This window comes from Sus scrofa, chromosome 14, assembly GCF_000003025.6.
Source record: "Sus scrofa isolate TJ Tabasco breed Duroc chromosome 14, Sscrofa11.1, whole genome shotgun sequence".
In the NCBI taxonomy this organism is placed as follows: Eukaryota; Metazoa; Chordata; class Mammalia; order Artiodactyla; family Suidae; genus Sus; species Sus scrofa.
The window spans coordinates 60,373,097-60,389,302 of NC_010456.5; the positions used below are offsets into that span (position 1 = coordinate 60,373,097).

Below are 16,206 nucleotides of genomic sequence, written 5' to 3' on the forward strand. Positions count from 1 at the left end.
GCTTGTCTATGTTGTTGCTTTTATAGGTGGGTCCAGTTTTTAATCTAATAATTAGGAGTATTCTTATACCTTCATATCTAAATTATAGTTTACTGTTTTGCAGAGTGTGGTTTTTGAGACCTCTACGAAGAATGAAACTATTGCCCACGAAGATAAAACCAAATTGCTAAAAGCTGCTTTTCTGCAATACTGCAGGTATGACAAGTTTTTTTAGTTATGGTTTATCTGATGTCCAAGGACACATTTTACTGACATTTGCTGCTTATTTGTTGACTAGTGGAAGCGAGTTTAAGGGAATGAGGCCATCAAGGAGAAATGTTTTTCTGAGCTTTAGCAGTTGAACAAACCATTGTTTTGAGCTTAGTTAGCCACAGGAGGATTCCAGCCAGGCTAGGAAAAACCCATGATGAAACATATGCTTTCAACTCAATGGAAACAGTGTCCCGTTAGAAATGGAGGTCGTGGAGTTTCCTTTGTGGCACAGTGGAAACGAATCTGACTAGGAACCATGAGGTTGTGGGTTCAATCAACTCCCCTTCGTGGGCTAAGGATCTGGCATTGCCGTGAGCTGTGGTGTAGGTCCCTGGCTCGATCTGGTGTGGCTGTGACTGTGGCATAGGCTGGCAGCTATGGCTCCGATTGGACCCCTAGCTTGGGAACCTCCATATGCCACAGGTGCAGCCCTAAAAAGTAAAAAGAAGAAAGAAGAAAGAAACGGTGGTTGTGAAGCTTGGGGGCATTTTTTATGTATAACATAAAGGCACTCAAGTTGCATACAGAGGGTTTCCATTGGTGTTGAATGGGGACTGGACTCGGCTAGTTGAGTTTTTTGTGTAGATATCACCATAGAACTTAGGGCTTATGTAATACAGCTCCTGGGCCCACGATCTGGTTGGTTGTGGCTGGGCTCGGGTGGCGTTTTTCCAAGTGCCGTCTGGCCTTGCTCATGGTCTGTGTCAGCTGCTTGCTGTCTGGCCACACTTGCTTGCATTTCGGGGACCTCAGCTGGTCAGCTCCATCTGCTTCATCTAGCAGACTTGCCTGGCCTTGTTCACACACCTCAGGGTCCAGAATAAGTACAAGAGGACACACACTGGTGTTCTCGAATCTCTGCTTGGGTACATTTTTAAAATCCTGCTGGCCAAGGTGAGCCCCATGGGGGGAAACACTCACGGTGCAGGTGCGCACAGGGGTGGGGAAGCCACTACTCAGTCTGACACACTCGCTGACCCAATAAGGCCATTTCAATGTGCCCTGCACATACACTCTGTGTATTATTATGCATCTAGTACCATCCTTAAAGGTATATTTATATTTGAACACTAGAAGAATTTTGATCCAGCCCTTGTTCTCCCCTGATTAGCCATGTGAGACTTTGGGCAGATTGCTAAGCATTTCTGGGATTCTAGTTTAGCAGATCTTTATTCTGAAGAAGTGACTTGACTGCAGTCATCTCCCCCATTCTTAACTCATGATCCTGTAATTCCCCTCATGGTAGAGCTGATAAACAGAGGTTCACTCTCAGAGGAAGGGTAACAGTGAGACAAGTTGTCGGCTGTCAAAATGATCTACTCAGCTTATTTTCTTGCCAGAAGAGGGCACCATTAGATAAGTTTTTTTTGTTTCTGTTTTTAATCTCACTCTGTTGCACGGTGTTCAGTGTGACTGCCAAGATTTGAATTGATACTATGATTTTATCTAGTATAAGTTTATCCTTTAACAATTATGTCAGGCCTGTGGCATCTCAAAAGTGAAATGGTAATGGAGTCATTGTATTAGTTTCCTGTGGCTGCTGTAACAAATTGCCACCAGCCAGGTGGCTTAAAACAGTAGAGGTTTGTTCCCTAGCAGTCCTGGAGCCCAGACCTCCAGAGTGAACGAGCCAGCAGGGCCCTGCCCTTCTGAAGGCTCTCGGGAAGGAGCTTGGCTGTCCCTGTCCTGTTTCCTAGCGGTTCCGGGTAGTCGGCTCCCCTTGGCGTGTGTAAGTGTCCCTCAGTTGTCTCCATTGTCACCTGGCATTCTTCCCTGTATGTCTGTCTTCACATGTCCTTCAGAGAGTGACATCAGTCACTGGATTTAAGGCCCACCCTAATCCAATAAGACCTCATCATAATTGACCATATCTTCAAATACCTTCTTTCCAAATAAGGTCACATTCTGAGATTCTGTGTGGCATGGATTTGTCACTTCTAAATGTTTCACTGGGAAAGATGACTAAGTATGAAAGGAGATCCCTGAGCTTAAGTGCCAAGAGCACAGTCACCTTTGGAACAGTGTCATTGGGCCTCTAACACAACTGAGCCTTCTGCTTAACCTGTTTAGCAGGGTTGAAGTACTTCAAGGTTAACAAGTAATCGTTTCCGGGTGGTGTCAGCCAATGGTCTTAATGACTTTTAGACTCTGCACAAATGGAATTATAGTACCTCTAAAGCAGCATTTCTCCACCTTGTCACTGTTGACCTATGGGGCCAGGTAATTTTTGTCATGGGGCTGTCACCAGACTTGTAGTGTTTAGCAGCAAACCTGGCCTCTTCCCACTTGATGCCATTAGTGTCATTCTCCCTAGCCTGTGACAACCAGAATTCTTTTCAAGGGGTCCAAATTGGTAGGTGGAACACTAAACTTATCTGTCTAGTTTTCTGCTAAGGTGATGTGACTTTCTTTATGGGATGGTCTCTTTGAAATTAATTTTTGTATATTTTGATTTTTCTGTACGTAATATAAATATAAAACCTTTTGTTCATGAGAGTTTTAAGAAACTTAGTCTTTTGGTTAAAATAGTTCCTGATTGATTGATCTTGCTTTGTCCACTTGGCCTGTAACCTATACCATATTTAGGTGTTTAGCTTCAGCCTTGCCTTTAACTGTGTTAAAAGCAGTGTTTTTGTGTCCCTGTGGTAGCACTGTCTCCTGTTCTTCCAAGAAACCTTTTCAGCCCTTTCTCACCTCCTTCCCCTTCCCCTCTTTCTGCTCCTTTCCCAGCCTGAGCAGATGACTCAGCTTGTTCCAGAGATAATGGAAGCCATCCTTGTGCTTTCCACCTACAAACTTCCCTGCCTCCCAGCTCCTTTCCCTCTTGCCCTCCCTCTTTTTGTCTTAGTTCTGAATGTTCCTGTCCTTTTCTATATCCTTGATCTTTCTTGTGCTGGCTTCTTCTTGCCAAGACTTCCCTCCCGTGTCTCTTTCTCACACCTGTCTCCTGGTCCCCTTCCTGCCATGGCTGTGCTGGTGGAGACTCCTGTTCTTCCTTGCCTGGATCTCTGCAGTCACTTCCTAGCTGGAATTTTCTTTCTCTTGTCTCTTCCTCTAGCCCCAGAGCATATTTGAAATGGTCTTTTAAAGATAGAATAGATCATGACGCTGCCTTCTCAGTCAGTTTCTTTCCACTGTCCTTATGACTAAGCTCACACGCTGTCCCATGGTTTATGAGTCTTCTAGTTGGTGTTGTTTCTAGGAGGTCTGCCCTGGGCCTGTCGTCCCACCCCTCCTGGGTAGTCTCCTTTCCTGGGGCTTCCATTCTCCTGAGTTGCAGGTGTGTTTGCTCAGAAGCATGACATGTTCTCTTTGCCACCACGCACCCCTCCTGTGGTCATCCCAGCCTCCCTGCACTTCTTCCTCCAGGACGTGTCCCCTGCCCCTCTGGTGCTTTTGGTCTCCCATCTGTGTGCCCTGTGGCCTCTGCTATTCCCTCTCCTGGTGCGAATGTAGCCACTTGTTTAAGTGTCTGGCTCTTGTGCCACTGTATACTTGGTGATGTCTTGGGACTGTTTCCTAATGTTTTGCTTATTGTTCTGTCTCCAGTGCCTCCATATTGTAAGTGTTCAACATATATCTGTTGAGTTAATTAATGTATAATGGTTCTCTTCCTTTTTTTTAATTTTTCATTTTATTTATTTATTTACTTATTTATTTTGCTTTTTAGAGCCCCACCTGTGGCATATGAAAGTTCCCAGGCTAAGGGTCCAGTCAGAGCTGCAGCTGCTGCCCTACACCAGAGCCAGCAACACAGGACCTAGCCACATCTGTGACCTACACCACAGCTCATGGCAATACTGGATCCTTAACCCACTGAGTGAGACCAGGGATCGAACCCACATCCTAATAGGTACCAATTGGGTTCATAACCTACTGAGCCACAGCAGGAACTCCCTGGTTGTCTCCCTTTTAAGTAAATGTTACAATAAAAGTAATAACTTTGGGATAACATATGGGATTTTTAATTTCACAATTAACTTTCTCATGTTTAGTACTTTCACTTTTAATACTTTTGTTTTCCAATTTTATTTCAGAAAAGATTTAGGTCATGCTCAAATGATAGTTGATGAGCTGTTTTCCTCTCACTCTGATTTGGACTCTGACCATGAACTAGACAGAGCTGTTACCCAGATCAGTGTGGACCTGGTGGACGATTACCCAGCTTCTGACCCACGCTGGGCAGAGTCTGTTCCCGAGGGTAAGAACATCCTAGTGTGAATGTTATGGAGTGAGTTGTTTTGAGAAGAATATTCTGGTTCTTTTGTTAAAGCATTTCTCGATGTATACTTCTTATTTTCTGAAACAATTTAGTATGAATTTTCAGTATTTTTTTAAAAGGTTGTAACTTTCCTCATAGTAGATTTGAAAAGGGCTCAGAACAGAATAGCAACTGAGCAGCAGAAACAAATCCGACTAGAAACCATTAGGTTGCGGGTTCAATCCCTGGCCTTGCTCAGTGGGTTAAGGACCCGGTGTTGCCATGAGCTGTGGCGTAGATCACAGATGTGGCTCGGATCCTGCGTTGCTGTGGCTGTGGTGTAAGCCGGCAGCTGTAGCTCTGATTAGACCCCTAGCCTGGGAGCCTTCATATGTCACAGGTGCAGGCCTAAAAAGACAAAAAAATAAATAAAAAAAAGAAACTAAGGGACATTGTGTATTCTGTCTGAAGCAGATTAATTAGCCTTATTAGCTTTCTAAGGATTTTATTTCCAAAAGGAAATTGCTGGCATAGGTAGGCACTTGGCATTTATTAGCCCCAAATTAAATGATAATGTTAGCATAACTGCTGAATTTGGCTAATAGAAATTACGCATTTCTCTAAGAGCGGCAGTGATCAAGTCTCAGCATGTGGCAGTGGGCACATGTCCTCCCGTCTGCCCTGGGTGACTGTCTTTCTCAGCCTCCGCACAGCATCAGGGGCACTTGGGGGTTCCAAGGACCATGGTACTCTCTTGAGCATCCTCTCTTTCTAACTTTCTACCACGCAAGTAAGCCTCACTGGAGGTTTAGGAAGAAAACAGTGATCACCTTCTTTGATTCTTTTAATCTTTAAATGATTAAACTAATAATAACTTTTGTGTTTTGAGTAAACACAGTATGAATTGTGTCAAACTCCCAGAATTTTCCTCTAAACTTTTAAACTTTGGGTAATGTAATTAATAATTGCATTGAGGAGTTCCCATCGTGGCTCAGTGGTTAACGAATCTGACTAGGAACCATGAGGTTTCAGGTTCGATCCCTGGCCTTGCTCAGTGGGTTAAGGATCAGGCGTTACCATGAGCTGTGGTGTAGGTCGCAGACGTGGCTCGGATCCCGTGTTGCTGTGGCTCTGGCGTAGGCCAGTGGCTATAACTCCGATTTGACCCCTAGCCTGGGAACCTCCATATGTCGCAGGAGCAGCCCTAGAAAAGGCAAAAAGACAAAAAAAAAAAAAAAAATTGCATTGAAAAGTTTATACTTTTCCTTTCGTATAGATTTTTCTTAACTTATAGCTTTAATAGCAGTAATTCTTGTAAAGCCAGTTTTTGTTTTTTGTGTGTTTTTTTTTTTTTTTTTTTTGCTTTTTAGGGCTGCACCAGTGGCATATGGAAGTTCCCAGGCTAGGGGTCGAGTTGGAGGACAGCTGATGGCCCTGTGCCACAGACACAGCAACTTGGAATCCAAGCCATGTTAGTGACCCACACCACAGCTCAGGGCAATGCCAGATCCCCGACCCACTAAGCAAAGCCAGGGATTGAATCTATATCCTCATGGATACTAGTTGGATTTGTTTCTGCTGCACCACAATGGGAACTCCCACAGCCGGAATGTTATATGTGTAAGTCTTGTTATTGTGTTTCAACAGAAGCACCTGGGTTCAGCAATACATCACTGATTATTCTCCACCAGCTCGAAGACAAGATGAAGGCCCATTCTTTCCTTATGGACTTCATTCACCAGGTGAGCAGGGATGTCCTTGACACTGGCCTTGTTGTGCCTTTTTCACTTCTCTCCAGGACAGCATGACCCCTTTCTTGCTTATTCCAGGGTGTTTCATTGACTAATGTCCATTTTCTCTGCTGACTTAAGTAAGTATTCCAGGGCTGTGTGGAGGCCCATTACTATAAGAATCAAAGCTCCATTGAAAAGAAGATAAAAAGAAGGAAAATGGGATATTTCAGTAGACATTTTATTTTAGCTTTTCTCATTACAGTCTATGATACCCTGTGCTGCATTTGAATTTCCTGTGTGCTTTTATGTAAAACTTAGGTTTTTGTGTATAGATTTTGTATTATTAGAAAGACAGTGAAGATTCTGAAGGCGGCGACAGGTTTTTATATGTGGATGTTTAATATTGAGTTGCCTTTGCCATCAAATACTCATTTAAGGTATTTGTTTTTTTAAGGGGTAGGGGAATCCCCATTTATATTGCGCCTAAAATTAGGAAATGTTTTTGCTGCTAGACAGAATTATTACACAGAATGGCTTGTCCTTGCCTTGTTGATTAGTTGTGGCTCCCAGGCATGGTCCAAATGAACTAATTTAATCCCATGTTTACATGTTTTTCCCACAATCAGTAGTGCCTCCATGTTGAAGAGATTCATGTCAGGTCACCTCACAGAGCTTTCCACGGTGACAAGAATGTCCTGTGTCTGTGCTGCCCACTGGCTGCCGGGCACTTGGAACAAGCTGGGACAGCTGAGGAAATTAATTTCTTTTAAATTTAATTAACAAATCTGTCAACACTTTGGTGGATCTGTGGCCACCTTATTGGACAGTGTAGTTCTAGATGATCCCAGAAATGTTTCTTATCCTGCATTCTGCTTCAGTTTTAATGCATGTTTTGGCTCCTGTCTACTCTTACTGTCTTGGCAAGAGAACTTCATTTGTTCATTGAGTCTTTCTTTTTTTAGTGTTTTAAGTGGGCTACAGCTTAATGGGGAAAAGATACAACGTTTTATCCTGATGTAACTGTTTAGTCAATTGTATCAGCGATTAGTATGTTACAAACCACCCCAGGATGTGTGGGTTAAAACAGTTCTGTGGGTTAGTGGGCCAGTTCTTAGATAATGTCATCTGAGCCCACTCCTTGAACTGCATTTAGGAAGGGCTGGGCTGGCGGGGGCATGTCGTGTCTGACTGGCGGTTGGTGCTGTCCGTCCACTGGGGCCTCTTAGTTCTTCTCCACTTGGTCTCATCCTCCTCCAGGCTGGATGGGTTTCCTGTAGTCTCAGGACAGCAGTCGAAGGGGATGAACTTAGAAGTTGTAGGCTTCTTAAGGTCTCACCTCAGATGTCACACATGTTGTCATTTCCTCCAAAGTGACATTGATCAAAGCAAGTCACAGGCCAGACCAGATGAAAGGGGCTGAGAAATTGATTCTGCCTCTCTGTGGGAAGAGTGGCAGAAGCACATTGTAGAGGGGGTATGTGCTGGCATGGGTGGAGTCCGTGGCCCTGAAGTGCCACCCTGAGGGGACGCTAATTTACCAGAGGGGAGAGAGCCATGGAGCTGGCACAGTTGCAGCATCTCTTGGCACAGCTTCCCTGAGCTTCAGACCCTTCTGGAGTCACAAAGCTGTTGGTAGCAGTGTCCATTGCAAGACATGTCCAGCTTGATCTAAAAATCCTACTCCGCCTATGCCTTTATATTTCCTTTAATATTAGAGCTTACTTGATTGAAGAATTTACACTAATCGGGAAAAATGCCCAAGTAGATACTTGTGTCTAAGGAAGTAATTCTACATCTAAGGCCCTCCTCCTCATGCCAGACTCAGCACCAACAGAGCTGTGACTTCATTCCACAGGGTGCAGAGTGACATCAGTGCCTCTGCACAGCATGCCTCCAGTGTCCTGGGGTCAGGGGCCTGGGCCTGCACACGATGTGAGGAAGCAGAAGCAGGGGTGAGGGATCCTCTTCATGTGTGGCCGGCAGGATAGTCACGTGTAGTGATAGCTTCACCAGCAGGCAGTGCTGTGATGTGGGGACACATAAAGCTAGCAGTCAGGGTGCCTCCACTTTAGCGTTTGTGAGGAAACAAGGGAATGCAGGTCAGGGAGACCTTATAACTCTTATTTTTAAATAACCAGGTGAACAGGTTGAATAAGTTAAGATAGTTGGATTCAATGAAATATTCAATGGCCATTAGAAATCTAAGTCAGAGGAATATCTGAATATGTAGTGAAAAAAAGAAGATGCTGTCAAAACAAGGACCAGAATGGAATATACACTATGATCCCTTTGTGTTTTAAAAAAGATCTCTTCTAGCACATAAATACCGTGAAAACAAAGGAAACTTAGCCGAAGAAGTAGCTGCAAGTAGAATAGACTGGGGCTGGGGACTTTTACCTCTCTGTACTATTAAGTTTTCTAACCATGCATAGTTTTTATTCATATCAGAAGGAATTCTCTGGGGATTTGGATTACTCTTCATTTTTATTTTCTGTGTTATTTTTCTGTATTTAAAATAAACCTCAATATATAAAGATTACGTCACTTTTTTTTTTTTCTTTTTAGGGCCACACCCATGGCATATGGAAGTTCCTAGGCTAGGGGTCAAACTGGAGCTGCAGCTGCCGGCCTGTGCCTCAGCCACAGCAACACCTGATTGGAGCCGCATCTGTAACCTGCACCACAGCTTGTGGCAACACTGGATCCTTTACCCACTGAGCAAGGCCAGGAATTGAACCTGTGTCCTCATGGATACTAGTCAGGTTCTTAACTCTTAACCCGCTGAGCCACAACAGGAACTCCAGGTCACTTGTAAATGAAATGAATTTTACTTAAAATGTGGAAGAATGTTCACTATTTATGTCCGTCTCTTGGCTTCTTCCTAGTTCAGGTTATTCCAGTGCTTTATCAAATGAGAAAGTTAGGAAGACTCCTAGAACTAGTAACACACCAGAAATGGACATCAAGCAAATCAGAGGCAGCTGAAGCAGAGGACAGAAGACTCTGCTCCTCCCCATGGGTTTAGGGTTCTGGACATCAGTCCTTGAAGATGGAGATGGCTAAGTTTCTAGTTCCCAAAGTTCTGGAATCTAGGGGAGTTGATCGATATAGATAGAAAAGAGCCATTTTGTGATTCTGACAACTGTAAACAATAATTTGAGGAATAAGATAGATAGAGACAACAGTAGTAGACAGAATCTCTGGGGTGACCTTAATCTTGGAATAGGAACATCTGTATTTTCTTACAGACGTAAATGGCCCTGGCAGGAAGTGTGTGTATTAGAAACAGCCTAGAAGAGAGGGGGAAGGGATAAATTAGGAGTTTGGGATTAACATATACTCACTACTGAATATAAAATAGGTAGCCAAGAAGAGCCTACTGTATAGCATGAGAAACTGTACTCAGTGTTTGGTAATAACATACAAAGGAAAAAAATCTGAATAAACATGTATCTATGTAACTGAGTCCCTTTGCTGTACCCCTGAAACTAACACAACATCGTAAAGTCAACTGTAGGTCAATTAAAAAAGGAGAAAGAAATAGCCCAGAAGAGAGACAGCTGGAGTTCTTCCTGGGGAGGGCTGGGGCCAGGTCTCTGTACCTGGTGTGACTGCATCCTCTTGTAGGTTACAGTAAATGCTTGCTTAGAATACGTGTTTGTCTCAAGGTTGGCCTATTTGGACGTCTTGGCACCTCTCCAGTGAGAGGGCTGCCGATGGCAACTCGACTGCTGCTGTGTGAGCATGCTGAGAAGTTGTCAGCCGCAATTGTCCTCAAGAACCACCACTCGAGGCTGTCGGACCTTGTGAATACGGCAATATTGATCGCTTTGAATAAGAGGGACCGTGAGATCCCACCCAATCTGACCCCTGCTGATGTCTTTTTCAGAGAGGTAAGAGCAGGTCCTCCTGCCCTCAGTGTGGCCTTGTAGGCTGCACCATTTCCTGAATGGGCCCCCGGCCAGGAAAGGGTGGAGGACAGAAGATCCTCCATGTTTTCTGGGTAAATGGTCACTCGTTTTTTGCTTTTCCTGTAATTTTGATTTTGTAAAGTTGACCTAGAGGTCCTCCCTGTCATGTCTGGATGTTTCCTTTGTCTCTCTGCCCCGGAAGGGCACCTTTGGGGCGGGCTCCCTGGCCCCTGGGTTCCTGTCCAGTTTGACAAAGGGCTCCTCTCCAGCCATCTCCATGTTTCTGTAGCTGCAGCCTCCTGGTGCCCCTTCAGGCCCAGACTTTACCTCCCCGCCTTTGCTAGCCCTGGGGGCTGCACCCCTTCGCTAAACTCCCCAGCTACCCTCTAGCTTCCCATTAGAAAGCTCAGAGGAAAAGAAGAACTTGCCGTAAACTTGGGAGGGAGAAAGATTAAGGTGCTGGCCAGCTGGTGACATAGTTCTTGTACCTGTGCAATGCCTTATAACCTTGTGAAACAGCAGGGCTGACTTTTCTGTCTCCCCTTCCAGGGGTTGATGCTAAGACTCAGAGGCTGATCATCTTTTTTTTTTTGCCACATCCGCGGCATGTGGAAGTTCCTAGGCCAGGGATTGAACCTGCGTCACAGCAGTGACAACGTGGAATCCTTAACCACTAGTCCACCAGGGAGTCCCCAGTAGTCTCTATCTGAGACAGCAGACGCTGGCTCTGAGCTGGTGTTGAGTGTGCTCTCTTGGGCTTGCTAGTAGGTCACTTCTGGAATGTACAGGCCTGTCCCTGTACAGTTCAATAGGACTGTCCTTCTGTTGTGGCATTATCTGAGGTTGGAAACAGTGCCAGCTCTTCCCCTGGCTCTGTGGAATTTGGAGTTGTTTTTGCGTTTGGGAAACTTTTCTATCTGGTGCCTCTAATTTTATTTCCATTTGGACCTTTTTTCTAGGACATGTAAGGCAGAGCACTTTTTAAAAAAAATTTTGTTTAATCTAGGAAATATACCTAAAATCTGAATGAAAAAGAGCAATTCACCTCAAATTTTTGTGATCTAACAAAACTTGTAATTTGTGCCCCTTTTTGTCTTTTTTTTTTTTGCCCCTTTTTGTCTTTACATAATTTTACATGATGAAGATTTTTAAAGAAATTATTAAGAGCAAATTGGATCAAGAGCCTGTTTCCTTTTTGGGCATTTGCATAAAAGTGCAGAGCATACTAGTTAATTAAATATAGGTACAACTTTCCAATTAACTGAAAAAGGAGAAGGATTTGGGATTTATCAGTTGGATACGAATTCATGAGTAGTAGCTTAGGAATATGATAGAGAAGAAAAACAAACAAACCTGAAAACCTGATTGGTTCCTTAAGAGAATGGTCCACATGTCTAAGACTGTTTCCATCACTTTTTATCTTCTTTTTTTTTCAGTCTTAATTCAGGGCCCCCTTCATGGCATATGGAATTTCCTAGGCTAGGGGTTGAATTGGAGCTGTAGTTATTGGCCTACACCACAGCCACAGCAACGTGGGGTCTGAGCCACATCTGTGACCTACACCACAGCACACAGCAATGGATCCTTAACCCACTGAGCAGGGCCCAGAATCACACCCACGTTCTCATGGATACTAGTTGAGTTTGTAACCCACTGAGCCACAACAGAAACTCCTGTAACCTAGTACTATTAGAAGGTGGCATTGAGACTAATAGCTATAATAAACAAATATTTCATTTACTTGATATTTAAATAAGAAATCTACTTGCTAGCAATCCTGAATTTGCTTATTTATCAGGCTTAGTTATTTGGATTCTTGACCTAACTTTTCTTTTACAGATTTGTTTGCATCACTACCTGTTCCTCTGACTAGTGATCAGAGGACAGACTTAATGAGAAAAGTCCACTGAGTTGCTTCTAAGTAGATGTAATTGTCACGTAGTTTTTGTTACCAGCAGTTGCCATCTCTGTCCTTCCCCAGGTATCCCAGGTAGATACCATCTGTGAGTGTTTACTGGAGCACGAGGAGCAAGTCTTAAAGGATACATCATTGGAATCAGTTGAATGGGCCGAGGTGGTGATCAATGTGAACAGTATTCTCAAGGTACAGACATATGGTGACAGCTTGAGCAAATGAAAGCCCGTGAATAGAGGAGAGGTTTTCATATTCCTACTCTGCATCACGAATAATTGATAGTGGTTTAGCCATTTGTGAATTGAAAAAAGTTATGTAAATAGCAGTCATTTTATCAATCTGTTGGCAAACATTTTGAGCGTAGGCCTTGCGCTTGTTAAAAGTTTGTATAATCCTTAATTCTATTTGGTAGAATAAACATTTTATTTGGAGAAGGATATATTTATATATAAGTTGGCACATGTATTAATGTTACTGTAATTATCTGTCTCTTTTAACTATTTAAAACCTCACTGCTTAACATGATTGATTAAAATGTTCCATCTAATTTCAGCTATTGAACTTCATAGTAATGGTTTTCTTACTTTGGTTAGTATAGTTTTCTAAAATCAAAGTTAAATTATGGAGTGAAGCAAATTTTAAATGCAGAAAGAACCAACAAGTAATCCTATAGGCCTTTGCTGAGTAATTTTTGGTAATATTTCAAAAATAGACTTTGGCATTTCAGAGTATCTTAGAGTAAAATTCCTCAATTTTTTTTTTTTTTTTTGGTCTTTTTGTCTTTTCTGGGGCTGCACCTGCAGCATACCGAGGTCCCCAGGCTAGGGGTCTAATTGGAGCTGTAGCCACCAGCCTATGCCAGAGCCACAGCAACGTGGGATCCAAGCTGCATCTGCGACCTGCACCACAGCTCATGGCAATGCTGGATCCTTAACCCACTGAGCAAGGCCATGGATCGAACCCGCAACCTCATGGTTCCTAGTTGGATTCGTTAACCACTGAGTCACAATAGGAACTCTGGATTCCTCAATTTTTTGCATGTGATAACACACTTCTTTTTTTTCCAGGACATGCTGCAAGCTGCTAGTCATTATCGGCAAAATAGAAGCTCTTTGTATAGAAGAGAACCCCTAGAAAAAGAACCTGAGTATATCCCATGGACAGGTGAGATTACAAACATTGAGCCCAAATATACTGATGTATTAGCAGTTGTTCATGATGTATTTCTAATGATCAGTGATTTGGGGAAGCATATTATTCCCCTAGTGCAGGTCTATAAGTGAGAAGATAAGTGCCATTTTAAAAATGAGCAGTTCTTATGAAAATCACTTTATTTCTTTGGAATAATTCATAGGTCTCTCTATAATTTATTTTTTAACTGGTATTTCTGCATTTACTGGGTTTTAGTACACATATTCATAGAAGTAGTCCTTGGCGGTATTGATGATATTTTATGTTGATTTAGCACAAGTAAGTAAGTGGAGTGCATTAAAGGAGTTTAGAAGGAGGAAGAATCACATTTACCTTGCTTTGCTAGGATATCTCCATGGAGAAGATGGGTTTGTGCAGGACATAGAGAAGTATCACCTGAACCCCTACTTGATTTCTTTTTCCAGCACCCCATGATGAGATAGAATTTTTAGGTGGTTGGTCTTTCCCCAGCCATTATAGAAACTTTACCTATCCTATTCTTTTGTATGATTTCACAGCAACAAGCGGTCCTGCTGGCATTCGAACAGCAATAGTACGGCAGCATGGGATCATCCTGAAAGTGGTTTACCCCCAGGCAGACAGCAGCCTCCGGAACATGGTGACAGAGCAGCTGGTGGCGCTGATTGATTGCTTCCTGGACGGTTATGTTGCTCAGCTTAAGTCTGTAGACAAATCTAGTGACCAAGAAAGATATGACAGTCTGGAAATGGAATACCTACAGAAAAGATCAGATCTCCTATCTCCGCTTCGTAAGTACATGATATTAAGTGAGAGCTGTGGCTGTCTGAATCTGTGGAACAGAGGACGGAGTCACATCATTAATGCAGCAGGTTATTCAGAGTAGTAGCGTTAATCCAACGGTAGTTCAAAACTTAAAGCAAAGCTTTCATTGTATAGCTCTCTGTGTTCACTTATTCAACCTCATTGTCATTACTTAGCGGGCACAAGTATCCTAGACAATGCTGAAGGTGATTTAAACATGAATAAATCAACAGCCTGTGGCAGCTGCCTTCAAAGAGCTTATCGTCTCAAACCCTCACAGGAATAACCAGAACACAGAGTGGAGTGGATAAGGGCCGTTAGAGGTTGCAGATAGATGGTGTGGTTGTTTAGCGAAGGGCACATGATTGTCACAGCTGGGATTCAGAGAAGTAGCTTGCCTCGCTGGTACGTGAAGGAAGGGGATAGCGTTTTAGGTAGGCAGCAGTGAAGCAAGGACTGAATTTGCATCTTTAATGAGTTATATGGATTATGAAACTAAATGCCAGTACCTAGGAAGGTTTCCATTCATTATTTTTAGTATGTAACATGAATAAAGATAAAATTTCAAGGAATATTTTTTATTACACATTGTATTTTCACTAACGGGACTTTTCCCCATCTGTTCTCATTGCCACAGTCACACTAGGCCAGTATCCCTGGGCTGCTTCATTAGCAGAAAAGTATTGTGACTTTGATATCTTAGTACAAATGTGTGAGCAGACGGACAACCAGACCAGACTCCAGCGCTACATGACCCAGTTTGCTGACCAGGTAACAGCCGTGGGGGATGTAGGCAGCAGATCCTACAATAAGGCTTTTACTTTTTCATATCTTGCTTGGGGATTTTGAAAGATGGTACAGTCTTTTAGCAGTTAAGTAAATACTAATTTGTACATTATGTTTCCTAGTAAATTGGCAGAAAATCTCTATATAAATATTATTAAAAGATTCTTTGACTTTTGAAAAATACGCTGAGACTTTTATTTCTGTTTTTATGTTTTCAGTTCTAATGAAAAGTCCTTGGGTATATGTGGGTGTTGGTAGAGCTCTGGAATTTGAATAGAAGATCTTGGGAGCTACTTTTACAGAGTTCAAATTTCCATACACCTAAGAGTTTTGTTTTCCTTTTTTGACTGCGTGCTAGGGATCGAATTGGAGCTGTGGCCACCGGCCTATGCCACAGCCACAGCAACTTGGGATCTGAGCCACATCTGTGACCTACACCACAGCTTACGGCAACGCCGGATCCTTAACCCACTGAGCGAGGCCAGGGATCAAACCTGCAACCTCATGGTTCCTAGTTGGATTCGTTAACCACTGAACCATGACAGGAACTCCCCTATTTTTTTGTTAATGCTTACTTTTTAAAAAGAAAGTTCCCACTGGAGTTCCCATCATGGCGCAGTGTAGACATGGCTCGGATTTGGTGTTGCTGTGCCTGTGCTATAGGCCAGCAGCTGCAGCTGGGATTCAACTCTTAGCCTGGAAACTTCTATGTGCTGTACCTGAGGCCCTAAAAAAAGAACAAGTAACATTGTATAAAATTCAGGAAACCACTATAAACAAAAAAGATTAGACTGTTTTTTTCTTTTCAGGGCTGTACTTGTGGCATGTGGAATTTCCCAGGCTAGGGGTGGAATGGGAACACAGCTGCCAGCCTACACTACAGCCACAGCAATGCAGGATCCAAGCCACATCTGCAACCTACACACTGTTCATGGCAACGCCAGATCCCCAACCCACTGAGTGAAGCCAGGGATTGAACCCACATCCTCATGGATACTATTTGGATTGGTTTCTTCTGCACCACAATTGGAACTCTGAGGTTTGGGTTTTTTTTTAATGTGTTTGTGGGAGAAAAGGAGTGCCACGTCCTAACTGCTCAGCCATCTTGATCCTGCCTCCCCCTTTGTTACATTTATTTCATTTTGGTTTCAAAGTTCTTGTGGGACTGGTGTGTTTCTTGCAGAATCTCCCCTTTACTGGGGCTATCTCTGAAATACGATGAGACTGCAAGACATTTTTGTCTTCCTTCCAGCCCAGCCTCTCATAGCACTCTAGCATCCCGCAAACATCCTGCATGGAAAGCTGGCTGGAGTTTGGGGCCTCTCTGGCACACAGTTCTACGGAGAACCTTTCATTATGGAGTGATAGAGCCTCGGCACTGCCCAGTAGAACTCTGTGATAATGGAGATCTTGCTCATAGATGCTATCTCAGAT

The 16,206-nt window shown here is 43.2% G+C and overlaps 1 protein-coding gene across 2 annotated transcripts in view; it reads left to right on the forward strand.

Annotated features, from left to right (window-relative positions):
* Positions 1 to 16,206, forward strand: part of NUP133 (nucleoporin 133) — a 51,533-nt gene that overhangs the window by 19,677 nt on the left and 15,650 nt on the right. For both annotated transcript variants that reach the window (XM_001928164.7, XM_021073899.1), the window contains exons 12-19: positions 104 to 195; positions 4,290 to 4,453; positions 6,101 to 6,195; positions 9,855 to 10,079; positions 12,079 to 12,201; positions 13,080 to 13,176; positions 13,722 to 13,973; positions 14,624 to 14,757. In XM_001928164.7, coding sequence (XP_001928199.1) covers positions 104 to 195; positions 4,290 to 4,453; positions 6,101 to 6,195; positions 9,855 to 10,079; positions 12,079 to 12,201; positions 13,080 to 13,176; positions 13,722 to 13,973; positions 14,624 to 14,757 — 1,182 coding nt within the window. The remainder of the gene's footprint in view (positions 1 to 103; positions 196 to 4,289; positions 4,454 to 6,100; positions 6,196 to 9,854; positions 10,080 to 12,078; positions 12,202 to 13,079; positions 13,177 to 13,721; positions 13,974 to 14,623; positions 14,758 to 16,206) is intronic.